This window comes from Hyperoodon ampullatus (genome assembly GCF_949752795.1).
Source record: "Hyperoodon ampullatus genome assembly, chromosome: 8".
NCBI classification, from domain to species: Eukaryota; Metazoa; Chordata; class Mammalia; order Artiodactyla; family Ziphiidae; genus Hyperoodon; species Hyperoodon ampullatus.
Window position 1 is genome coordinate 19022585 of NC_136921.1, and position 25670 is coordinate 19048254.

At 51.8% G+C, this 25670-nt stretch overlaps 1 protein-coding gene and 1 pseudogene across 2 annotated transcripts; one reads left to right on the forward strand and one right to left on the reverse strand.

Moving 5' to 3' along the window:
- Positions 1–2880: 2880 nt before the first annotated feature.
- On the reverse strand, positions 2881–16938 carry STK11IP (serine/threonine kinase 11 interacting protein; the record flags this gene model as incomplete). Its single annotated transcript, XM_079709968.1, has 24 exons — positions 2881–3286; positions 3998–4245; positions 4723–4793; positions 4987–5068; positions 5275–5453; positions 5539–5636; positions 6663–6766; positions 6865–7089; positions 8733–8910; positions 9012–9128; positions 9438–9643; positions 9816–10106; positions 10652–10736; positions 10914–11060; positions 11258–11299; positions 11533–11628; positions 11758–11861; positions 12087–12213; positions 13229–13300; positions 13425–13532; positions 13931–14026; positions 14306–14380; positions 14589–14794; positions 16878–16938. The coding sequence occupies 24 exons, from the start codon at positions 16936–16938 to the stop codon at positions 3137–3139; spliced, it is 3168 nt and encodes a 1055-aa protein (XP_079566094.1). The 3' UTR covers positions 2881–3136.
- LOC307057457 (UBX domain-containing protein 2B-like) lies at positions 16937–25197 on the forward strand (annotated as a pseudogene). The gene is made up of 4 exons: positions 16937–17000; positions 17190–17432; positions 24436–24785; positions 24875–25197. The product of its transcript is annotated as a UBX domain-containing protein 2B-like (transcript).
- Positions 25198–25670: the final 473 nt, after the last annotated feature.

The following is a 25670-nucleotide window of genomic DNA, read 5'->3' on the forward strand; positions in this document are numbered from 1 at the left end:
ATGTTTGTTTTCTACACCTGTGACTCTCTTTGTTTTGTAAATAAGTTCCTTTGTACCAGTTTTTTAGATTCCACATTAAAGTGGTATGATATTTGTCTTCCTCTGACTTACTTCACTCAGTATGACAATCTCTAGGTCCATCCATGTTGCTGCAAATAGCATTATTTCATTCTATTTTATGGCTGAGTAATATTCCACTGTGTATATGTACCACATCTTCTTTATCCATTTATCTGTTGATGGACATGTAGGTTGCGTCCATGTCCTGGCTATTGTAAATAGTGCTGCAGTGAACATTGGTGTGCCTGTATCTTTTCGAATCATGGTCTTCTCTGGATATATGCCCAGGAGAGGGATTACTGGATCATATGTTAGCTCTACTTTTAGTTTCTTAAGGAACCTCTATATTGTTCTCCATAGTGTCTGTACCAATTTACATTCCCACCAACAGTGTAGGAGGGTTCCCTTTTCTCCACACCCTCTCCAGCATTTGTTGTTTGTAGATTTTTTTGATGATGGCCATTCTGACCAGTGTGAGGTGATACCTCATTGTAGTTTTGATTTGCATTTCTCTAATAACTAGTGACGTTGAGTTTTTGGGGTTTTTTTGCGGTACATGGGCCTCTCACTGTTGTGGCTTCTCCCGTTGCGGAGCACAGGCTCCAGACACGCAGGCTCAGCGGCCATGGCTCACGGGCCCAGCCGTTCCGCGGCATGTGGGATCTTCCCAGACCGGGGCACGAACCCGTGTCCCCTGCATCGGCAGGCGGACTCTCAACCACTGCGCCACCAGGGAAGCCCTGTTGAGCATCCTTTCATGTGTTTTTTGGCCAACTGTATGTCTTCTTTGGAGAAATGTCTATTTAGATTTTCTGCCCATTTTTTGATTGGGTTGTTTGTTTTTTGATATTGAGCTGCATGAACTGTTTGTGTATTTTGGAGATTAATCCCTTGTTGATTGTTTCGTTTGCAAGTATTTTCTCCCATTCTGAGAGTTATCTTTTCATTTTGTTTATGGTTCCCTTTGCTGTGCAAAAGCTTTTAAGTTTAATTAGGTCTCATTTATTTATTTTTGCTTTTATTCACCAGCCCTATTCTGCCAGGTCCTTCCCAACTGCCATATCTCCATCTGCCCTGGTGGCCTGGGGAACATCTGACAGGTTACTGTCCTTCCTAATTCCAAACAGGGAGCAAGGCACAGGGCCCTCCACCCTGAGAGCCCCCCAATGTCAGGGGAGTTGCACCGACACTGCCTCTCATGCTCTTCTCTAAAAACCCTCCCCTCTCCTGCTCCAGGCCTCTTATCTAGTTAAGGTCCCTTTCAAATCTCTTCTTACAGCTTCCCCCTTTCACTTAAAACTGCAAGATCCGGCATCTCGTTCTCTCCAGTCAGCTGGGAGGGGTGAAAACCACCCAAGAATTAATACTTCTCCTAACATCTCACCACACTCTGGAGGAAAGAAAAACTTCAAGTATGGTGCATCTTGGCCTCCCCGTCCTAGACAAGTGTACGGTTATTCAGAGATCCCCAGCCCACGATAAAGTGCGCAGTGATCCCTCTCTAAGCAGGGCTGGCACAGAGGCCCATGCGCTGCAGTGAAAGGGCAGGCAGTGCGCCCAGTGGTTTGCTGACAGCGCAGGTTTGAAGTCATACTAGCCTGGACTCATCAGGTCTCCTCTACTTACTGACGAGATCTTGGGCAAATCATCCACCTCCTCTAGGCCTCAGTTTCCTCACCTGTAACAAGATGCCACCACCTCCCAGGACCCCTGCGTGGAGCAGACTGTCAACACTGAACTCAGTGCCTGGCACGTACCTGCTCCCGAAATAAGGCCCACCCATTAGTTCTCAAAACCACACACACACTCAACCAGAGGCAGGCTTTGGGGCTCAACGGGAGTCCCCACACTCCCTTCCCAAGCCCTTTTACCAGGGCCTCTCCTCACAAACGTGTGGGAGCCACTCCTCCCCTTGTGTTCATTCTTGGATGCAGGAAACAGATCCCTACTCAGGCTGGATCAAGTAAGAATAGGGGTGTATGTAGTTAGGACCCTTCCAGCAGTTCATATTTGGCTCAAGTTAGCTTAAGCCGAACAGAAAAAAGGAGGGGGTCCCCTTTGGCTCACATAACCTAAAATTCCAGGGCTATCTGCCTGCGGTCACACTGGACCCAAGGACACCACCCAGACTTGGCCTTGCTCGTCCCACCTCTCAGCTCTGCCTGTCTCGGCATGGTTCCACCTCCCCTCAGGGCCAGCAGCTGCAGGCTCATCCTCTCAGCAGCCCTCCTGGGGGAAACTTGCCTCTTTCTCAGCTGTTCCAGCAAAAGGTCAGGACTGGGCCTCGGCAGGCCAAACCAGGCCACATGGGAATTCCTGAACCGATCACCACAGCCACAGAGACACAGGGAAAGGAGTGGGGTCAACCCAACCACACCCCTGGGCTGAGTGAGGCAGTACTGACAAGAAGGCAGGAACGGAAACCACCAGATGCCTGCCCTCCCTCCACAGCCCGGCTCCACGCACCCGCTCCCCAGTCATACTCGTATTCAGCTCCCACTGCCAATGGCCTAAGAGTCTCGTTAGTTCCCAGCTGAAACTCAGGAGAGTGACAATGTAACTGTCCCAGCTGTTAGGCAGTGATTTCCACACCAGGCCTCATGACAGGTGCTGCTGGCTGAGGACTGGTGCCCATGGGTAGGAGTCCTACTGGATCCCATCAGCGGGGGCAAAAAGCAGGGTTGGAAGATGGGGTCTCACAGTTCAAACAAGGCTGCTTGGCCTGTCCATTGGGGAAGAGCCATGGGCGGGGCAGTTTCTGTTAGAAGTAGCAGGGGAATAGCAGGCCTCACGAGTGACACATCCAACTGCACCCATGGCCTCCGGAATGGAAACAACTTTATTGATACCTGAGAAAAAGTGCAGGAGAAGCATTCCTTCTGACCACTCAGCCCGTTCCCTCGGGCCAGGTCATCTGGAGGCAGGACCAGTCCTCTCACCCTGCCCCTGAGCTGTGGGTCATTTGGGGCCTTGCTGACCAGTGCCCAAAGGCCAGAGAAGTCCGCAGCCAGAGTCTGGAGAGAGAACATCTGTAGCCGTGGCTCCTGAGGCCGGGGGCGGGGCCAGCATGGCAGCCTCACTGGACAAGGTCTAGAGCCTCTTGGGTCACAGTTCGGAGTCCGATGGAAAACAACTCCTCCCAGGGCTCCCGGATCCAGGCCAGCAGGGCCGTCAGCTGCTCCGGACACACAACATGGAGTGCCCAGAAGCTCTCCAGCCGGGACACCTGGCAGACAACCAGCAGTGAGGTGAGACTCACAAGGCCCACACCAGAGCAGCGGAGGCAGGGAAGGCCTCAGGAGGACCCACTGCTCCTCCCTGGTTCACGGCCTTTTCTCATCCCCAAGCCTGTGTCACTCCCCATAAAAGATCCTGACTCTGAGTTTTTTAAACGGAACCCAATCAGCCTTGACTGAAGGCCCCAAAAGGGCTTTCGCATTTACCACCTGGTTTCTTTAATCCTCCCTGTTTCCAGAATATCATCAGTTCTGGAGTCAATTCCAAGGAACTGCCTGGGCTTCAGTCCTGGCTCTGCCCCTTGTGACCTGGGCATGTTGGTTAACATCCCAGGACAAGCCTCAGTGTCCTCAACTGTAACTGGACTAATAATCGTAGTACCTCCTCACGTGGAGGCTGTAAAGATCACACGGCTGGCACACGGGCCCCATCAGACACGAACCCCAAGTAGCCGGGTGCTTCAGTAGGGCCTCCCAGCTAACACAAGGCTGGGCTTCAAGTCCTGGGTGTTTCCGCTGCCTACAACTGCCTCCCTCCCTATTGTCCAAACCCCCTGTGACAGCCTCCCGGTTCCCTGCACCCTAATCCTCTGTGTTCCCCCCTACCCTGACTGCCCGTGCTAAGTTCCATACAGCCCGACACACACACACACACACACACACACACACACTGCCCCTCTTCCTCTCACACGCTCCCACACCTCGTCGTAGAAGACCAGCCGCAGGTGCTCCGGGGCCACGCGGTAGAGCAGCACGGAGCTCAGGCTGCTGAGTGGCTGCTGCTCCCTGACGTGCACTGAAGGGCCTGGCCCGGGGGGTGGGGCCTTCTCAGAGGCTTCGCCTGATGACGCCGGAAGAGGGGGCTCTGCCTGGGACCCTATAGGGTCCTCCTCTAACAGGTACAGGGTGGACAGAGTCAGCAACAGGGACACAGGGCAGGTAGAAGGCCCTGGAAGGAAAGAGGCAGGGTGAGGCCCGGAGGAAAAGGCCATGGAAGAGCCCAGATCCCCCGGGCAGCGTCCCAGCGCTGCTCAGAAGAGGAGTGACCACACTGAGGCAGCTACAATGCGGCCTGTGCCTCTGGGGGCCAAGGCCACCCCTTTCCCAAACGCCAGGGATCTCCAGCCTCCAAGACCGCTGAGGCCCAAGGCAAAGGGGACCTGCCCGACCACCCCACCTCGCTGTTGGAAAGGACCGGCTCTCATCTTCACCACAAGGAAGAGGTGGAGCAGACCCCAGACGATCTGGGCCCAGAAGCAAAGGTCTCTGAGCCACGGACACCCCAGGGCACCTCCTGGCCCCTCCCAGAGGGGCCGGGAACACCGAGGCTGTTATTTGGGTGGGAAGTCCACATCCCAGCACTGAGAATTGCTACAAAGGCACGGAGAGGCACTGGGGGGCTGGGGGGCCGGGGCGGTGGCCTCACCTTCAACCAGGAATGCCCGAAGATAGAAGAACCGGAGAGGATCCAAGGAAGGGTCTGTCTCTAGCAACGGCCTGGGGAGAAGGTGGCAGGCCCAGGAAGGAGTGGTCAGCCAGGGGATGGGAAGTACCACAACGGGGTAGGGTGGGGAGAAGGCCAGGCTCGGGTCAGGAGGCATGGGCGCTCAGGGCCCAAGCGGGGGCTTGTGCAGAGAGGGCCTGCGCTCCAGGAGCGGCCATCTGGGCCTCAGCCTCCTTATCGACTCACCAGAGCCGATGCTTCGGGGTCACCTCCTCCTCCGTGGCGCTGACGCTGCTCCTCCGGGTTGGGGGAAGAGACTGCAAGACATCTGGACAGAGCCAGCCAGGGACAGGGAGCCCTCAAAGACTCCATCTCTTCCACCCCAACCTTGCATCACCTTCCCATCCTCCGCACTGCGGAACTTCCAAGAGGGATGGGTCCCGTTACCCGGCTGTCTCCGCTGCGGGCACCAGAGCTGGCGCTGTGGCCCTTGGCCCCCACCCCACCCTCCCTCCTCCCCCTTCCCTCTCTCACCCGTAAGCTCCTCCAGGAAGGCCCGGCAGTGCCTGGCATCTCGGGGCAGCAGGACACAGACACCTGCCCCGGCCGCCCACTCCAGCCGCAGGCTCTGTCCTGCCAGGCCCAGCTCTATGCTGCTCAGATCCTGCAGGGGAATGGCCAGGGTCGGCTGCAGCCAGCCAGCCGGAGGCCCGCTGTGGAGACAGTGAGGGCAGAGCGGCAGGAATGAGCGAGAGCAGACGGACGGACCCCTCCCTGGCCGTGGCCCCGCTCACTCACCGGATCTCCCCTGTCACCTTCAACACGTAGAGCCTGTGGTCAGACACAACCGCGAGACACAGAAACTCCCCAGGGTGCCCTGCCAACACCAGTGGCACCTAAGGGAAAGAGGAAGTTGATGTGAAACAGAGAGAACTAGAGAGGCGGCTGCCAGGCTGAGGGCTGAGCTACCTGTGACACTGCACTTCCATCCCAGGCTCTCCATCGGCCTTGCTCTCTATCCCACAGCCCCGCCTGCACTCAGACCCGCGGCAGGCTCTCAGCAGGCCTCCCTGTCTGTCATCTCGCCCCCCTCCAATCCACCCTCTGACAGGACAACTGCGCCCAAACAAAAAACCAATTGCCGCTCCCCTGTTTCCAAGGCCTGCAGTGGCTCCCGCAAGACTCAGGTTCAAGTCCAAACTCCGTGGCCGACACAGGACAATGCTCCTGAATGACCCCCGCCTGCCTGTTCAGACTCCTCAGGACCCCCACCCCGTGGCTGTCCCAATCACGGCCAGTTCTCCCCACTAGCTACTCTCTCAGGCCTCCATGCATTTGCTGCTTCCTCTTCCTAGGACATTCTTTTCCTCCCTCCTCTGTAACTCATCCTTCAAGACTTGGTTTAGCCATCACCAAAGGGGAAGCTTCCCTGGCCCACACAGGCTGGATCAGATGCCCCTCTATGGCCTGAGCCTGATTCCACACCGCGTCATGACTGGCTGTTCCTCGCACCAGAAGAGAAGATGGAGGGCAAGACCGATGTACTCCAGATCCTTAGTGTCCTGCAACTGCTCAGAGCTCCACAGAGAGGGTCTGATGGTGTGGCGGATATACAATAATGGCCGGAGACCCCATTTACTAAGCTCCAGGGGCTGCACCAGGCAGCCTGCAGACAACGGCTCTCACATGTGCTCCACACCCCGTGAGGGAGGCAGTATCCTCCCTGTGGTAGAGGGGAGACAACGGAGACTCAAATACCAAGAAACATGTTCGCAGCCACACTGAGAGCAGCTGCCGGAGTTTAAACCAGAAGCCAGACCTGGAGGCTCCAGCGCAACTGCCTGGACACACTTCACTGTGGTGGAAACAGGCGGGCACCCTGGTCAGTTGGGGGCACAGGGCAGAGCCAGGCTGGCACAGACCTTGAGGCAGCACTGGAACTCCTCTTGGGCATCGGTGAACACCTCAACGTCCAGGAAGAGCCGGAGTCGGTGGTCCACAGAGCGGAGTCCACAGCGCTCAGGGGCTGGGGGCAAGTGGTGGGCCGTCAGCCTGCCCCCGCCACCCTGGCTCCAGCGCCCCTCCCCTGAACACCCCCCTCCATCTCTGTTCGCCTAGACTCACGGGGGCTGAGGCTCCAACTGTGGCGGTCACGGGAGGCCGGTGCCTGAGATGGGGCACTGCCGGCCCTGGTGCTGTAGGCACTGCGGCCAGGAGGGCCATGGATGGGGCTCGGGGACTGCGAGGGGGCCGGCGATTGCTCTCCCTGTCTCCGTTTCCCACTGGGGGTTCCAGGGGACAGGAGAACCACGTGATCACTACCACAGTTTGGACACACAGCAGGCGATTCTGGAAGGAGGATGGGCACAGTCCCGTGAATCACACACACAGCACCACACCCCCTCGCTGGGCTCACAGCACTCCCTCCGCACTCCCCCATCTTCAGCTTCACACGCTAGCTCCGGCGCTCCCAACCCACCTGATGCCCTCTGCAGGAGCGGGTGCTGACCAATCTTTCCCCGCCCCAGCGAGGGATGAGCAAGCCCGGAGCCTCGGCCCACAACCTCAATACACCCTGCCTTCTCATCTCAGGCTGTCTCAGAGAGGGCCAAACTCAGCCAGGCCCTGCTCTGGGCCCCTCCCACAGCCTTGGGCTGGGCATGTACTTGATGTCTGAAAGCCCCAAATCAACAGATAAGGGTCCGATTCCAGGCTCCATTACTTGAAGGCTGTCATCTAAGCAACTCTGACAAGTCACCTAAGCACTCTGTGCCCGGTGCCTCATCTGTGAGATGGGGATGATGACGGTATCTATCTTAGAGGGTGGTCAGGACGAGGAATGGAATCGGGTCAAGATTCCAGGACACAGATCAGCGATGAGACAGGAAACATTCTTTGAGCAGCTACAACGCACTGGGGATGTGCTAGACCCTTTGACGTATCAAAACTCTCCTGAGCCCATTGTGCAAGTGAGGAAAGCAAAGATCAAATGACTGACGGACCCTGCCCAAGACCACATGGCTGGAGGGTCATAGCGGCAGCTACCATTTGTGGAGGTCCTTGGTTCTGTGCCAGGCAACTGTGCCTGGTGCCGTTTTGTCACTTTTAAACCTCCTAACGTCATGGGGCAAGTCCGTTCTCTTCTTTGCTCAGACGAGGTGACTGAGGCTCAAATCAAAGGAGAATGGAGCACACAGGAATGTTCATGACGAATGCCACCACCGAAAGGACCCCCAGGGCCACGTGACCCACGGTGTACAGACAGGTCGGGGACAGCGTGGGGCTCTTTCTGTTGCACACACTGTGCTGCCGGGCCTTGGGGGCCTGCGGCTGCCAGGGCAAATTCAGGGTGGGGGATGGAGAGGGCTCAATTTTCTGAATAAAATTTAAACCCCTGTTCCAGCTGCTGCCACGAAGGGAAAAGTGACTAATAAAAATCATACATTTCAACGCAGGTGTTACCAAGCATATTTCTTTCTTCTTCAGTGTCTTCAAAGACATGGCTTTTTGACCGGTCTGTAATGGAAAAACCTCTCGTCTTAGCGAACAGGATGTGAAGAGATGCCACGAGGCACTACTCGGTATCAAGTAGCTCACAAGGTCAGTCAGGGAAGGACCGTCTAGGCCAACTCCCACAGCATCCTACTCAGCAGCCAGGCAACCCAGCACTGCAGTGGGGACTCAGTAGGTTTTATGTAGTTTCTGACATTATTAGTCAAAAGAAGGAGGGAAAGGCTCCAAGTCATGAAAAATTAATGGGTATGTTTAAGCAGTTACAGAGACTGTATTTCCTGACTTTAAGGGAGAAAAAAGGATGTAATTTCTTCTTTTCTTTCTTTCTTTAGTTTGGTTTTAATTTTTCCTCCAGGCAGAAAAGTTGGTCCCCGCTCCTTTCTGCCCTAGGGCTCCCCCTTCCCACTCCCACCTCAAAACCATTTTCCCTGAAGCGGCAGGAGGCGCGTGGGTAGGGAGGTCAAGGGCAGGGCTGGTACCTGTCTTCTGGAACAGAGGCCTCCAGCCTTCCTCACCGTCCAGTCCCGACCTGGGCTCCTCTGGCTTGAACTCGTGGCCACAGCGCAGACACTGGAGCCTGCTGCCGGGTGGGTCCCTCGCCTCCCCAAGCTGATGTTTCCCCAAGGTGGCTGCTGGGGTCAACGCAGCCAGCAGCTCCTGAAACAGGGCGGGGGGCCAAACAGCGCTGTGAGCAGGACACCAGCCCTCGGGCTTCCAACTTCCCGCAGCCTCCTGGGCCCCACACCAGGCCCCGTCACCTGGACAGCGGCCTGGGCATCTGGCTCCAGCACCACATAGCGACGCAACTGCCGCTCGGGGCAGATGTAGGAGAAGCGGAGAACAAGGACGGGGCCCCCAGGGCGTGGATCTGAGCCCTGCGCGGGAAGAGGGGGTCGGAGGCATGAGGGTTATACTGAGAGCGTGGAGGAAAACAAAGCTCTGGACTCCGTCAGAATGCTTTTGCTGACCGCCGTGCTCCAGCCCAGAAGCTCCGCTCCTCAGCCCAGCCTCCCAAGCCGCCTGGCGCCCACCTTGCCCCGCTCAGCGCCCCTCCGAGGCTCTAAGCTCAGAGAGAGAGTGTGGGAAGCACGCCGCCCAGTGCCTGGCACCCGACGCCGTGCTGTCAGAGTCGGCTCCCGAGGAAGCCCAGCACCGCTTCCAGAAGCCCGGCTCCCATCGCTCACCTCGGGCACCGGCTCACTCTGGGTCTGGGTCTCAGCCTCTATCTCAGCTGCCTCCAGACTCTGGAGCTCAAGCCGTTCCAGGGTTCGAGCTGCTTGGAGCTCCACCTCAAACAGGTGGCCAGCAGTGACCCAGAGAAAGCATTCCCTGCCCCGCAAGCCCTCGGGCCCCTCCAGGGGACACACCAACATGGGGCGGCAGAGCTCCACTGAGGAGAGACCAAGAGAGGGACCCTGTAAGGAGAGACAGGCAGCCAAGACTCTGCGCCCTGTGGGGTGGCCGTCCATCCCAAAGGGGCCAGCCACCCCGCACCTGGGGTCTCCTACCTCCCAGACGCGCCGCACCACCGGCCCCAGCCTCCGCGCCCACCGAGCACTCACCCTCCACTCCGCTTGGCTGCCGCCCCTCCTCCTCGTCCTCTTCCCCTCCCTCCTCTTCCTCCCGCGGCTCCGGCTCCACCCCGACCTCCTCTGCCTCATCCTGTGCAGACTCTGTCTCAGGGGGCGGAGGGCTGCACACAGTCTCTGGGCTCGGGGCGCCCGGACGCAGGGTGCTGAGGGCAGGGGTCCCGGAGGCCTGCGGGTGATTCCTGTACTGCAGCCAGTCACGGCCAAAGCGGTCCCGGAAGTTGTTCATGAGCTCCAGCTCCCGGTGCTGCTGCACAAACCGCCCTGGGCAGGCGGGGGAGCGCAGCTTAGCGAGCCCAGACCGCCACAGTGCCCGGCGGCCCCGGCCTCTTCTGAGCGTGCCCCTCAGGGTGAAGTAAAAGGGGCTGCGACGGCAGGGGGAGAGCCAGGTCAGAGGGAGCACGTCCCAAAGGGCCTTCTGTGGGACACTGTGGTCACGTGCGACTCAGAAGCGCGCAGCACCTGCTGCTTTGGGAGACCGGACAGACCGAGCAGCACATTTAAGGTCCTGAGACGGCCTGAAGAAACTACTTAACTCTCGTTTAACACAGCTTTTCCCAGACTGATCAGGCCTCGGAATCCTTTCATCACCTGACTTCTGACATCCAACAAAAACAGTGTCCTTTGAAAAACCCTCTGGGAAGTGCTGCCCAGGAGCCGTCTCTTCTCCTTTCCCCAGACTAAAAGGAAAGAGGAAGGACCACGAGGCCTCTCACAGTGCTCCACCCCACCAAAAATACACGTCCTCCCGGCCAGAAGACTGGAGCGCACTGGACGGGGGCAGGGGGGCTGGCGGTGGGCTAACTCACCAGCCGGGGCGGGGTCCAGAGTCCGGGGCTCCGGGTCCGTATCACTGGGTTCCGAGATACTCGCCCGCCTCACACGGACTCGGCTCTGAGGTTGGGTAGAGGGAGCACATTCTATGAAAGCCAGGGGCCTGCCACCCAACCTGCCCCAAATACCCACCCACAGGCAAGGATAAGTCCTTAGTTACTCCCAGTGCATCGGCCAACCAGAGCCGCCATTGAGGCACCCAACCCCGGGCACGAGGCAGCCTAGGACACCATTTACCTTAACCTTACGAACCGGGGGCTGGGCCACAACGCCCCCCGACGAGGGGCTGTCACTCCAGTCAGGGCCGCCGGAGGTTTCCGTGGTACTCCCCACCGGCCAGGGCAGAGGTGGGGCCATGGGGCCAAGGCCTGAGGATGGGGAGGTCTGGCGTGGGGCAACAGGAAGGAGAAAGAAGTCGGAGCCAGGGAGCACCTCTGTCCCGCCCGAGCTCGCTGAGAGACGGGACCCGCTCGCCAGCTGAGCAGGCGGTCCCCTCCCGCACAGCCCTCTCTTTCCCTCAGCCAGTGCCCTCCCTTCACATCCCCCCAAATCGATCCGGCCATCATTCCCACCACACGAACCTGAAAATCAGTCAGTGACAAGGCCTTCCCGTCAAGAAGGAACTGAGTGAAGATAAAAGGGGAGGGTAGTGTCGGTGGGGAGCACACGCCCTGGGGAGCCCCAAGCCAGGGCTAGGGGTCCTCCCAGCCCTGTAAGCACCAGCAGGGTCGGCGAGGGGGAAGAGCATGATACGCAGGGGGTCCGAGGCCTTGGTCCCTGGCCTAGGGATGGGGGTGGGGAGGCAAGAGGGTGCAGGGGCTGGGGAGGCCTGGGCAGGAAAGGGAAGGCCACTCACCCCAGCAGCAGCGTCCCTGGCACGGGGTGACAAGCACCGGGCGGTGGCCGCTCGGTGCTCAGGGTGGAACCACAAAGGGTTCCCCTCCAGGCAGAGCTGGGGACAGGAAGAGGAGGCTGAGGCAGGCCTTGGGCGCCCCTGTGTGAGGAGGGATGCTGAGCGACTCAGCATGGGGGGGAGGGAGGGAAGGAAGGAGGGGTGCAAAGCTAGCTCCTGGGCCCTCACCTTGCGGAGCTCAGCCAGCAGCCACAGCGGCGACAGCTCCCTGTGTCTTTCCAGCAGGTTGTAGGCCACATCCAGGTGCCGCAGGTTCCGCAGCTGCTCCAGGCCTGGGGCAGGGGTGAGAGGGGAGGAGGGGCATGCAGGTGAGCAAGGGTGGAGGGGGTGGGGGGCAGGGGGCGGAGGCCTCGGCAGAAAGGCCTGCCCGAAGGCCGCATGAGAGGCTCTGGGGGCACACGGGTCCCAGGCCGCCCTGACTCTCACACTGCCGCCGCTCCCCTCCACGTGTGCCCCGCCCTCCCCTGCAGCCTGGCCCCTCCATCTCCCCCACTCACCGTGCAGGCTCTGGAGCTCATTGCCTCGCAGTATCAGGGTCCCCAGAGCAGCCCCCGAGGGTCCCATTCTCGGCACCAGACGCAGATGGTTATAGGAGATGTCCAGATGGCAGAGCTCAGACAAGTCCTGGGAAGGGGTCGGGGGGAGGAAGATTCTCTCCTTGACCCAACTCTGGTCAGGCTCCTCTGAACCCTCTTCTCGACTAGGCCTCAGCCTTGGCCTATAAAGACTGAAGACTGTCGGCACAAATGATTTCATCCCCCCACCTCCCCCCACATTAAGGCTTGCACAAATCTACCAGTTTCTGATAGCTCCAGAATGACAACTCCAGCCCCCTTACACTGCTGCCCAGAAAAACTCAAGGCTGCCAGAAGGATTTAGTTTGCTCCAGACAACGCCTGAAGATAGCGCCCAGGTCTCCCAGCCTCCATGGGACTTTGAAAAGTGCCAGTTAGCAAACCAGACAGGTTTCACACAGTCCAATGCCCGTTTCCTGCTTTTCGTAAATTTCCGCTTCCCTGACTCTAGGAACCCCCCTAGAGTTTGGTCAAGGAGAGAATCTGTTCAAGCCCCCCACCGTCCCGCTTCCCACTAGCTCACTCTCCGTGGAAAACGCCCACCGATGCACAAATCAAACTTGAGTTCAGTTCACGCTGAATAGCTTATTACTGATTAAAATAGTTTTACTACTAATTAAATATCACAAATAGTCTATTACCATTTTAACTAGTATCCAGCTTTATCTCTGACAGGGAGACATGGGAGAAGTGTTCTTCATCCTCACCACGAAAGCTACCCTTTTCTGAGCTAGGCACTGGGCTAAGTAACATCAGATACCGTTCACAATCATTTTAATACTATGAAAGTAGGTACTCCTAGGATGTGCACTTTACAGATAAAAAAACTGAGAGACTAACTAATTTGTCTAATTTGAGGGTTAGGAGTTGAGATCTGAACACTGCTTTGTCTTATGCTGGCATCTGTGCCTCTAAACAGCACCACCTCCCAGAATGTGGCTCCGAGGGGGTTAGGGGCCTGGGGGCGGGGGCAAGGTGGGAGCAAAAGGAGTCAGGAGAGAGGGTCAGAGCAGAACAATCAGCGGCCCCAGTGGCACCCGCTCAGCCAGGCTGTTCCTACTCACCATCAGGAAACCCTCACAGTCCTGGACCTGATTGTGGCTCAGGTTCAAGAAGCGCAGAGCTGACAAGAGACGCTGAGGGGGGATGGGAAAAGCAAGTGGAAAATGCGACGCCCCCAGGCAGCCAACTGGCCCTCCTCCCTAAGGACCCATCCCTGTCGTTCCCCGTTCCCCAAAGCCCCTTCTGAGGCTCACTCACCAGGGAGCTGTCTAAGGCAGTCAGAGTGTTGTAGCTGAAGTCGGCAGACAGCAGAGCCAGCCAGGGCAGGGCGGAGCAGAGGTCACCACCGCAGGCTGAAAGGAGCTCCTGCGCAGGCAGGCAGGTGCTGTTACCTCCACTCTCCCCTCCCTACCATGCCAAGACCACGCTCTATCAGCTGGCCGTTCATTCACTCTTTATACACTGAGCTTGGTCCGGAGATGAAGACTTAAAGAAAGCCCAGGGCCCTGTCCCCAAGGAGTTCACTGTGGGCAGAGCGGGGAGGCAGACATGAGGATATTGCATACAATATGCTAGGTGTGACTGTAAACATATGGACAGGCACAGGGTGCTGCGGGAACACAGCAGAGAGAGCAAGGACACTGGGTCCAGAGGGAGGTGGGAGGCAGGAGGCAGGGAAGGCTGCAGAGAAGGGGGAATCCCAGAGCTTGGTCCTCCACGTCCCTCAGGACAAGGCATCCACGTTCACCCCTCACCCTCCTCACCTCTAATGCCTGGAGGCTCCTGCTGCAAATCAGGGTCTCCAGCTGGGAATAGATGGCACGGAGGCCATGGAGGCAGTGGAGGGGGACACCTCGGAGCTGGGCCAAGGGAAGGGAGGGAGGGAGGAAGACTGAGCTTCACAGAAGACAAGAGGTCTCATCCCCGCCTCCCAACAGGGAGGCAGGAAAAGATGACGAAGCCACCTATGGTTCAGGGCAGCATTAAGTGGAAGAGAGTGGGTGGCACATCACTGCAGAGCAACCAGCACACTCAGGTCTGCCCCCCACACCCCACCAAAAGAGGCCACATCTCTTTCTCTGCCCCAAATGGCTGCTCAAGCTGGGTTTTGTGCACCGACATCCCCCAACACCCCATACCTCCAACTGCCGAAGGGACTTGAATGGAAAGATTTTGATGGGCCCTGGGAGGCCAAGACCTGGGACATGGACCAGCTAAAAAAAAAAAAAAAAACACTCAGGTCACTGAGGTCCAGCACATGTCCCTTTCCTTGGCCTCTCTTCCCTAGCACGGCCAAGCACAGCTCTCATCTCATCTGAATCTGGGCCCTGCAGACTTCGTGCACTCATGCCGTACCCCCAGCCCTGCCTCCACTGCTCTTTTGGGCTTTTTGTATATCCTACCCCATTCCCACCCCAGAACCTTGAGTGAAAGCGTTTTCTGCAGCACATCGAAGAGGAACTGAAGCTGGAGGATGACGGGGGTGTCAGCGGGGTGAGAAGGCAGAGCCACAAAGCCTGTCTGGCCAGGGCCCCATGGCCCCAGGTGCAGCTCAAATACGTGGTTCAGCTGCTGCAGTGTGGCAGTGAGCAGGCTCAGGGTGCTACAGCCAGACAGGACCACATCCCCTGCAGGGAGAGGGGCAGACAGGAGGAGCACATAAGAAAAGGCTCTTTCCTTTTATTCTAAGACTTGTGACCCCAGGATACACCCACTCCAACTCATACTGTCGATCCTCCACTACAGGATCAAATTTTTTACCTCTTCCTTGCTCAAAAGTCTTCAACGGCTCTCCTCTATCTTCAGAAACTCCTAACTTTTCAGCCTGATATAGCAGACTGCTTCGCTACAAGACTCCAACTTTTCTAAATTTTCCTTCATCTTCTGCTCAAAAGAGCCAGGCCTACTCACAGTGCTGGAAATACAGTCGACTTGGTTCCCAGCTTCCTCATTTTGTGACACACCCCCTTCCACTCCGCCCAGCTTGAGATGTACCTTCTCTCCAGGAAGCCTTCTCAACACACAACACTGCTGAACTTTTCCCCATAATCACTCATTTTACATTAAAGTTGATTGCTTTTATCTGTATTTTTTTTCTGATTGCAAAAGTAACATGTGCACTTACAGAAACTTTCAAACAACACTAAAATGCGTGTCATGGAAATAACCACTCTATAGCACTAAGGTTTTGTTATTGCTCTCCATGTTAAAACTGCTTTCTCCAATGAGACTCTCATCCTTGAGGGCATCTTTGGTATTCATTACTGCAACTAAAAAAGTACAACTACAAGATAGGCAAAGATAATTTTTTTTAAGTTTTTTGAAAAAATAAGGATTGACTAGAAGGATTTTGCAGAAATAGTACAGACAGGTCCCTCATACCTTTAAAGTGTAATCCCCAATGGTTATATTTTATATGGAGTACAATATTAAAACCAGGAAATTGGCATTGGTACAATGTGTATATATAGATCTATGCTATTTTGCTACATGTAGATTCCTGTAACCACCACTACAATCAAAATACAAATCTATTCCATCACTGCAACACTCTCCCTCCTGCTACCTCTTTAGTCACTTACGTCCCTGCATGTGCACGCGTGCACGCGCACACCCACACACACCATGAGCCCTAACCCCTGGAACCAAGTCAGATTTCTGCTGAATAAATTATCAAATCCTACAACCTTGTATGAAGGATTTTCTATGTACTAAACACTGAGGATAGATACAGACAAGGTTCAAGGACTCTCCCCACCCTCAAAGAGCCTCCCAGTCTACAAGCGAAGATAAGACATGTGCACAGTTAATACTACAAGCCAGAAAGTAAAAATGCTATAGAGATTCCACAGATACCATCAATAGGAGTGCAGAGTGATGGAAGGCAGCTAACGTTGAGTAATATGTGCCAGACATATGTTACTTCATTTAAATGTCATCAGAATCTCCTAAGAAGCACTGTTAACACTCTCTTACAAATAAGGAAATTGGACTTCAAAGAAGAATCTCGATTGAGATCATACAGCTGGTAGGAAGTTGCCCATCTGATCTCAAAGCCAGGACTTGTTCTACCACAACTAATGCCATCTATTACTGAACAACGACTATGGCTCCACGGTGCCCAGGCTCCGAGGAAAGAAATTATAATAATTACTACCAATTTTGAGCACTTACTATGTATGCAATCGTTGTTCTAAATGCTTTATGTGAATTAAAATTAATCCCCATAGCAACCTTTGAGATAAGTGCAATCATTATGTCGTTCTGCTGGTGAGGAAAACTAAGGCTCAGAAAACTTAAACAATTTGGTCAAGTTTGAAAGAGTTGGGATTCCAACCCAGGTGGGTCTGACTTCAAATCTCGTGCTTTTAATTATGCTAAACTTAGTGCTTTGCCACAGAACGATGATTATGACCAGTCCTTGGTCTCAAGGGGCTTACGGCCAAGTAACCAACACTTCCCTCTGAGAGTATCAGAGAACGCATGAAGGAAGTGGCACTGGAGTTTGGCCTCGAAGGATGGCTAAGGTCTAGACTGTCAAAGACAAAGGACAACAGAGCGAACAAACCCCAGAGGAGTAAAGGAATGAATTCTTCGACACCCAAACCCTCGTAACCCTAAAGAGCTGTAACCCCATGACTCTTACGGGGCGTGTCTCTGGAAGGTAGGAAGTACCCCATCTCGCCCCAGCCCAACCGGAAGTCTACTCACCAGACTCACGCAGCAGCCCAGCGAGCTTCCACACCAGGGAGTCCCGCGGGGCGGTAGTCATGGCCACAGGACGCTGGGGGCGGAGCCTGAGCAAAGAGGAAGCGGAAGAGCTTCAGGTGGGTGGTAGTGCCAAAAGTCCAAGACGTCCGCGCAAACCGAGGCCTCGCGGAGAGAAAAAAAACAAAAAAGAGGGCGAGTAAGAGCTCCTCCTTGGTGCCCTTTCAAGGAGCATAAGGGCTGGCCTGCCAGACTGACCTTCCTGTATAATCCTGCCACCAGCTCTGCAGCCCGACGTCTATCAATTATGAACAGGAAGTCCCGCCCCGGAAGAAAGGCGCGCGGGAGGGACGGCCGTAAAGCAGGCCTCCGCTGCCGGAAACCACGCCCTAAGTCGTGCGAACGTGTCGGATGGGGGCGGTGCCCGCTGGTTCTTTCGGGGGCGGGCCTTCTGCGGTGGCAGCTGCTTGAGCCCAGACCACTGCTGCAAGTTGGGCCTCCGTCGGCCGCGCCCAGTTATGGGCTCCGCACGTCCTGAGACGCCCGCTGGGCTCGGCGGTACTCCTCTGAGCCAGTGAGGAAAATCTGACTCCTTGTTTGCAGACTGGGCGGGGAAGCAAAGTTTAGAGAAAAGGAATTTTCTGTTAGTAAGAAAAAGACTCGTCCAAAATGAACACTCCTTTTTCAATTAAAGGAGAGCGTGTCCGCCATGGAGGGACTTTTTCTTACATCTGTGTGAAAGAGCTGGAGCTGGCGGAGGTGCCATTTCTGGGGTTTCTTTTGACAGTTTTTACTTAATCTCGCTCCAGACTCGCTTTTCTTTTTTCCTTCATCAATATCGGGCTCTCTCATCAGCGATTGTTAGCCCTCCACGTGCACCTCGTCCTTTGTTTTTTGTTGTTGTTGTTGTTGTTTTTACTTTGTTTTCTAACACCTGAATTTAAAAGTTGTTATTGTTTCGGGTTTGAAAATGAGAAAACGGATTCACAAAGCTTAGGTTACTTGGGAAGGTCGTTCAATTAGTAACCGATATTGCTGAGACTGCCAAGTTCCCGTTGTAGCTTTCACCTGGCTCCCGGTCAAATAACAGACATCGACTACAGTATTAGATTAAGAATAATGTCTCTTAACAGAATTTCTTGTTTTCAAGGAGGGTTTGTTTGGTTGGTTGGTTGGTTGGGTTTTTTTAATGTCGTGCCCAATTTTCTGATTTATTTTCAAAATGAATCGTAAGCCAGTTGAGAGTAGGAATAAGGAATAAGGTCATAGTCATCTTTATCCCAAGTTGCAAAATTTGAAGGATCTTCTTTTCTGAAGACAAATTATTTGAAATGGCAAGTTATGCCACTAAAGCACACAGTTTGGCGACTATGGCATACTTTGTGTGGTCTGAGCCCAGAGCCTAAAAGGCAGTGAAAGGGACTACGAGGAAGCACGTCATGATCAGCGAAGCAGTATACAAATATGAAGTAAAAGTAGGACCTCGATATATATATATATATATATTTTTTAATTGGAGTATAGTTGCTTTACAATATTGTGTTAGTTTACCCTGTACAGCAAAGTGAGTCAGCTATACCTGTACATATATCCCCTCTTTTTTGGATTTCCTTCTCATTTAGGTCACCACAGGGCATTGAGTAGAATTCCCTGTGCTCTACAGTAGGTTTCAATATATTTTTGTTGAATTATTAATCCCATAAGGGTGATGATTGTCAGTCCCTGTTTATCAATCCCCTGGAACCCGGGAGGGCGGGTTCTCCCATACTGTTCCTGCTAGTTCTATCCTTTTTAGACAAGAAGAGACAGATTCTTTTGATGTTTCTGACATTGTAGTGCTTTGAAATCAATTTCAGGGGTGCCTCTCCAGCCCACATCATTTTTCACCATTCATGTGGGTAGCTCCTATAGCCATATTTGTTCTGCATCCCCTTGAATGTAAAAGGGCAACAAAGAGCAGCAAAGAAAGCTGAACTACAGAGGAAGAGGAAACCATCTCCTGAGAGAAGCAACAAGAAGAGACCAAGCAGTTCTTTTTTCCAGCCCTGTGTGAGGCCCACTCCCCTTTCTGCCCTTGGCCTGCAGGGGAGGCCTTGGCCACCTTCCAAAGAATTCTCCCCACCCCACCCCTTTTTTTTTCCCCTAAGTTAGTTTGAGTGTATTTCTGTAAAGTGCTACCATAAGGACCTGGACTAAAACAAAACCTTTGCAAAAACTTAAAGTCTGAAAGGGAAAAAAATTATCCGTTCACCATAACAGAAAAAGAGAGAACCTAGAACATTTTGAGAAATATGCCATATATATATATGAAGAAAACTGGAGAACTTTAAGGACATTAGAAATGACCTAAGTAATTGAAAGATAACATGTTCCTGATGAGAAGATTCAGTATGATAATGATGTCAATTTAATGCAATTTCCATCAGAATTTCAATGGGAAGATTTTGGAACTTGACAAGTTGATTCTTAAATTCCTCTGGAAGACTAAACATATGAGCACTGCCAAGAAACTTGGAGGGAAAAAAAAGAATAAGAGGCACTTAGAGGGGACTTGCCCTACCAGATAACAAAATGTTCTATAAAGCCATTGTAACCAAAGCAGCATGATACTGACAAAGAGATAGACAAATATTGACAGAAACAACCAAGATTACATGGGGATTTTTTTTTTTTACTATCCATGATAAAATTTATTTTAATGGTATAAAAAAAAAGTGAGTTCAATAGTTTTGGGACAACTAGCTGTCCATCTGAAAAAAACTAAGTTCCTTCCCTTACACCACACACATTAAATTCCAGGAGGATTAAAGAGCTAAACATTGTTTTAAAAATTAAATCTAAGGACTCTTTAAAGTTCGAATTTCAAATTCACCTCTTAAAGAATTATTATCTTTATTAAAAAGGCATGCAATGCCATTTCAAAAAAAATTGGCCTTAGAAAGTAATATAATATGCAGGGCTTGCTACTGCATAATTTCATGTTACCATGAATGAAAATATGTTCCTCAAAGAAATGCCATGACATCATGCTCTTAATTTACAAGAACGCCTCTGAGTTTTATTCCGCAGGAATAACACTCCACCTAAAATCAGAAATATGCATCAGGTTTCAGCCCCATGTTATTGTGTGAGGAGGAAAATGAGTTGTAAGCGGCTGCCACTGGTAGCTTCCCTGCCACCCCTAAGTTCCCTGGGGTAGCATCTGCAAAATGCTTGTTACCAAAGGGGTAAGGGAAGGTGTGCTGGTTATAACTTAGGCAGCAGGAATGGAGAGAAGGAAAGAGAGGGTATCTTCATACAAGAATGACAAAATCAGCTACCGGAGAATACAAACTTCAGCATCCTGGTCCAAAGCTTGCTTGTTTCTGCTGCCTTGGAGCGTGCAATCCCCTGGACTGTTGCCCGTGGGGGAACAGAAGTTCATCTTTAGGACATGAGCCATTGTCTCTGATCTGGACCTCACCACTCTGGTGCTACAGACTCCTGCAGCAGATCGGATAACCGAAACCGAAGGATTCCTCCATAATGAAAATTTCACACTTGAAATTGCATTGTGGGTAGGGAGGGTGAAATTGGATGATTTCTTTGTTTCCTCAACTAGGTATCTTCATGGATCAGGAAGGCAGCAGGGGAGGGGGGCACAATGGAAGGGAATGAAGAGGTGCATATATTACCTCCAGAAATAGATTTTGGTAAAAGAGTTTGCACTAGTTTGTCTGTGCACCTGGCCCCCTCAGTCCCAGGACTGAGTGGTCAGAGGCCGTGCTTTCTATGTTAGTAACCACATACCATGTCTCTTGGCTCTGCTGCCAGACTGAGCCACAAAGGACTGGTCTAGGCATTGATCGAGTCACCAAAATCAAACATATGGGACAAATAAGCAGTACTGGAGGAGATCTGGCATGAGAACTCTGCTTTGGACCGTGACCAAGCATCCTGCCTGGTTCCAGGAGAGACTGAATGTGAGGCGCACAGAGGGAAAGCTGGAGAGTCAGAAGCCGAGTTCAGTGCGAAATCAGAGAAGGCAGAGCCTGAGAATGGCTGGCTGAAAAGCCACAAAATAACGATATTTCAGTGACCCAGCAGCAGCTATGGTCACCCAGCCCAAGAGGAATTTGCAGTTCTGCACAAAATACATTGAGGGATTCCCTGAGTGGCTTTTTAGAAAACCTGAGGTCACCTGAGGGTGCCTTTAATTCTTTTCATTATCCAGCCTGGAAACCCATGGAATCATCTGAGAAGGGGGTTAAGAAGAGCTATAAGAAAGATTGGCCTTGTGCTTAATTCAGAACACAGAAAGGAAAAGATGAGATGAAAACTACATTCCCCATTCAAGCTGGTGGGAAAACAGCAAAAGCCTGACTGGAAATGTGAATGGAGGCAGCTATGGAGAAGAGAAGAAAGCAGGCAGAATCTCGGAGAGGAAGAAAAACTCACTGTTTCAGGCATAACCCAGGGAAGGCCTGTCGGTAAAGTCAGGTACTTATGTGCCAAGTGTCTTCCATCTCAATTCTGCCTACACGCAGGGCTGAAGAGACGAGAGAAATGGTCCACAGCAAGGGAAGAAGCTGCAAATGGAATAGCAATAAAACCTGCTAAGTGAAAACAAGAGACAAGCGAGATCAGAGGGATTAGGGTCTCCAGAACCAGGGGAAGGGGAAAGGCAGAGCCCGCCTTGGAATCTCAGAGCCTCTGTAGAACCTCCAATTCAGAGCAGTCTTTCATTCTTTCATTCGTTCAACCAATATTTACTGAGCACTGACTACGTGCGAGATCCTGTGCTGGATTCCGGGTAAATACCGGCGACAACAGTATGGCTCTTGTTCTCAAGAGCTGGCAGTGTGGTGGAAGAGAGACTCCAGTAATCACATCTCAGCATTGTATTTGCTTCCTATTGCTTCTGTAACAAATTACACCAAACAGTTGCTTGAAACAACACGTATTTATTATCTTATAGTTCTGAAGATCAGAAGTCCAAACTAGATCTCACTGGGCTAAATATTAAGGTGTCGGCGGGGCTTTGTTACTTTCAGGAGGCTCCAGGGGAGAATCTGTTTTCTTGTCTTTTCCAGCTTCAAGAGGCTGCCTGCTTCTCTGGCTCATGGACCCTTCCATCTTCACAGCCAGCAGTGACTGACAGTCTTTCTCACATCACATCACTCTGACACTGACTCTGCCGCCATCTTCCCCATTTAAGTACCCTTGTTTTTTGTTTTTTTGTTTTGTTTTGTTTTTTTGCGGTACGCGGGCCTCTCACCGTTGTGGCCTCTCCCGTTGCGGAGCACAGGCTCCGGACGCGCAGGCTCAGCAGCCATGGCTCACGGGCCCAGCCGCTCCGCAGCATGTGGGATCTTCCCGGACCAGGGCACGAACCTGTGTCCCCTGCATCAGCAGGCGGACTCTCAACCACTGCGCCACCAGGGAAGCCCAAAGTACCCTTGTGATTACACTGGGCCCACCTGGATAATCCGAGGTAATCATCCTATTCTCAGGTCAGTTGATTAACAACTTTAATTCCATCCACAATCTCAATTCTCCCTTGCCATATAACATAACATTTTTAACTAAATAAATTTGACATATAACATTGTGTAAATTTAGAGTGTAGGTATAACATTTGCCCAGATTCTGGGGATTAGGACATAGACATCTTTGGGGGAAGGGGCCATTATGCTGTCTATCACAAACATGATGCATGTTATGGTAGAGACAGTGCTATGGGAGATGGTTCCTGTCCAAAACTGCAAACTGAATACATGCTGCAGCCTCTACCTCCCATCCCAAATGGTTAGAAATAACAGAAAACATATAAAAATAAGTAAATAAATTCATAATCATCCTGGACAACAAGGAGAGCCCGTGGTGGGCCAGAAATCATGAGGAATCCCTGAAAGAAGGATGGCAGGTGCAAATTGGTCAGAGAAGAAAACCACAGCTCAAAATGTGCATAGCAGTAGACTGCCATAGGAGTTGAAAACAGCCCCAGGAGCACTCCGTGCCCAGAGAGGGCGGATCCTGAGAGGCCCTGGGCTCAGGAGCCATCAACAGCACACTGATTTTTCAGCATGCCACAGCGTGTCAGCCATTCCACACACACTCCCCCTTCTTGTCTCCTGGGGCCAAGAAATTCCAGCAGGATTATCTGCCTTCAGGTAGGAGCAGTGGATATAAGATCATTAGATGGAGAGAAAGGACAGTGTTCCTGGTGACTGGTGACACATAGGAGGTAAAGGGAGCACCTGTTTGCAGAAGATGAGCTGCCAGAACACCCTACCTCACAGCATATCCCCCTGCCAACAGTAACTGACAAGCTTTTGATGCACACCATGACATTATCTCATACCCCTTTTGCCAAGGAGGATACAAACAATCAGACTGGAATCTGTGGTAAAGAATGAGCTTCCAACCAATAATTACCAAACATTGGAAGAAAGTCAACATCTTAAAAGAGATATCAATGCATAGAGGAGCTTTCATGCAGTGAAACAGATCACAGAGCAAGACTTTAGAATAACTGTAGAATTCTTGGGTGGAAAATGATATCACACTGATTTTTTTAAATCAACTGAAAAATTGAACATGATTCTGAAGCAACAAAATCCTCACAAGAATGATCAGAATAAGCACAGCTAAAGGGTACATGTGTGACCCGGAGTACTGAGTAAATATGTTTTTCTATCACATAGCACAACACCAAATATGCAAAGTATTTTATTTTTTTAAAAGCTAAGATACACAGAGGATCGATCTAACACTTTCAATATCAGCTAATAATAAAGTTCTGAAGAAGAAAATAGAAAGAATATGAGAGGAAGTTATACTCAAATAAAGAATGAAATATCCTAGAATTGAAGAAAAACATGAATCTTCAGTTTGAAAGGGCCCACCAAATGCCAGTTAGGATCCCTTTTTCAAACTAACATGAGATCTAGTGTGATGCAATTTCAGATGCCATGGTAAGGAGGAAATCTTGAAAACTTCCAATGAGGGAAAAAAAAAAAAAGATGAACTACAAAGGTATGAGAATCATATAGATGTTAAGTCTCATTGAAAAACTGGATACAAGAAGCAAAGGGAGAGAAATTTTCAAAATTCATAGGAAAAATTACTTTGACTCTAGAATTACATACACAGCCCAACCATCATTCAAGGCAAAAATAAAAGGACTTTTTCTGTAGTGGGAGACTCAAAGTTTATCACCTACAGACTTTCTCTGAAATAAATAATAAAAGAGGATAGATCAGTACCAAGGAAAAGGAGCCCAAGAAAAAGAAGTGAGGGCTTCTGTGCTGGTGCAGTGGTTGAAAGTCCGCCTGCCGATGCAGGGGACATGGGTTCGTGCCCCGGTCCAGGAGGATCCCACGTGCCGCGGAGCGGCTGGGCCTGTGAGCCATGGCCGCTGAGACTGCGCGTCCGGAGCCTGTGCTCCGCAACGGGAGAGGCCACAACAGTGAGAGGCCAGCGTACAGCAAAAAAGCCCACAAATGCCACCCCAAATGTTTTCCCACTATTGGGGAGATGTTCACTTGTTTGAGGTGCTGACCACCACTTCATTCCATAGTAAGGTTCTATTCAAGTGAACATGGGTACAGTGGATTACATATAATTCGACCTTCTACTGGGAAAATTGTGAATGAACTTTTCAAAGAGGCAAGGGAACATGCGACTGTCCCTCTGAATTAAGCCTCAGGAGCTTCGGGTGATGACAAATCTAAGTCATCTACAGGTGGAGGATACAGATTGGGTCATTCCTTTTGTAAGCGATCTGAATGCATCAGTGGAGAAAATCAGCTTCAAGATATCAGATTCTGCTTAAACTGTGAAGCAACAGTTTCAGTTTAGATGATGGAGAATTGAGACCTTACAACGAACCCAACAAATGCTCAGTTTCTTGAGTCTGTTAAGGGAAGGGTGACTCTCTTTGCATGTATACCTGAAATTCAGCAACTAATATTAGAAATCCTTTAAAGTGGCATTATTGCTGACAGAAGATTGGAAAAGAAATTCCTCTGGCGCTTCTGCAACTGGTTCAGAATGGCCAAGTGAATTTGGATATGGAGGATCATCAAGATCAAGAATACATACAACCTAAAATAAGGTTCAAGGCTTTTAGTAGAGAAAGCAAAAACTTGGAAGCCTTACACCTGAAACAGTCAATACACCTTCCTCCCCAGAAGAGAAGTCAGTACTTAATGCAGTTGTTCCTGTTGACGATTCCGTGCCAATGACAAAAATTCCAATCAGGTTAGCCAATGAGAGTCATTCAATACATTACACAAAGGATGCTGGATGTTCCAGACTTTATTGTACAGTCCCATCCTGAATTTGCAACTCTTGACTTTATTCTTGGACTTCATTTCCATAGAGCTCACTGATGAGAGCCTGAAACAGATATTCTTAAGAATGTCCAAGCAGTAGCAGATCAGAAAGATGATGTGCCGTATTAATAAGAAACATACTTCCAGCATAAAAACAATCAAATTATTTTTATTACTTTACAGATACATTTTGGTTTTATTCTTATTCTGTCTTCCAGCCTTAGTATAGATACATTTGGACTAGGAATAGATCTTGAGATAAATATGTTTTAGTTTTTTGTTTTTTGGGGTTTTTTTTTGCGGTTCATGGGCCTCTCACTGTCGTGGCCTCTCCCGTTGCGGAGCACAGGCTCCGGATGCGCGGGCTCAGCAGCCATGGCTCACAGGCCCTGCCGCTCCGCAGCACGTGGGATCTTCCCGGACCGTGGCACGAACCCATGTCCCCTGCATCGGCAGGCGGACTCTCAACCACTGCGCC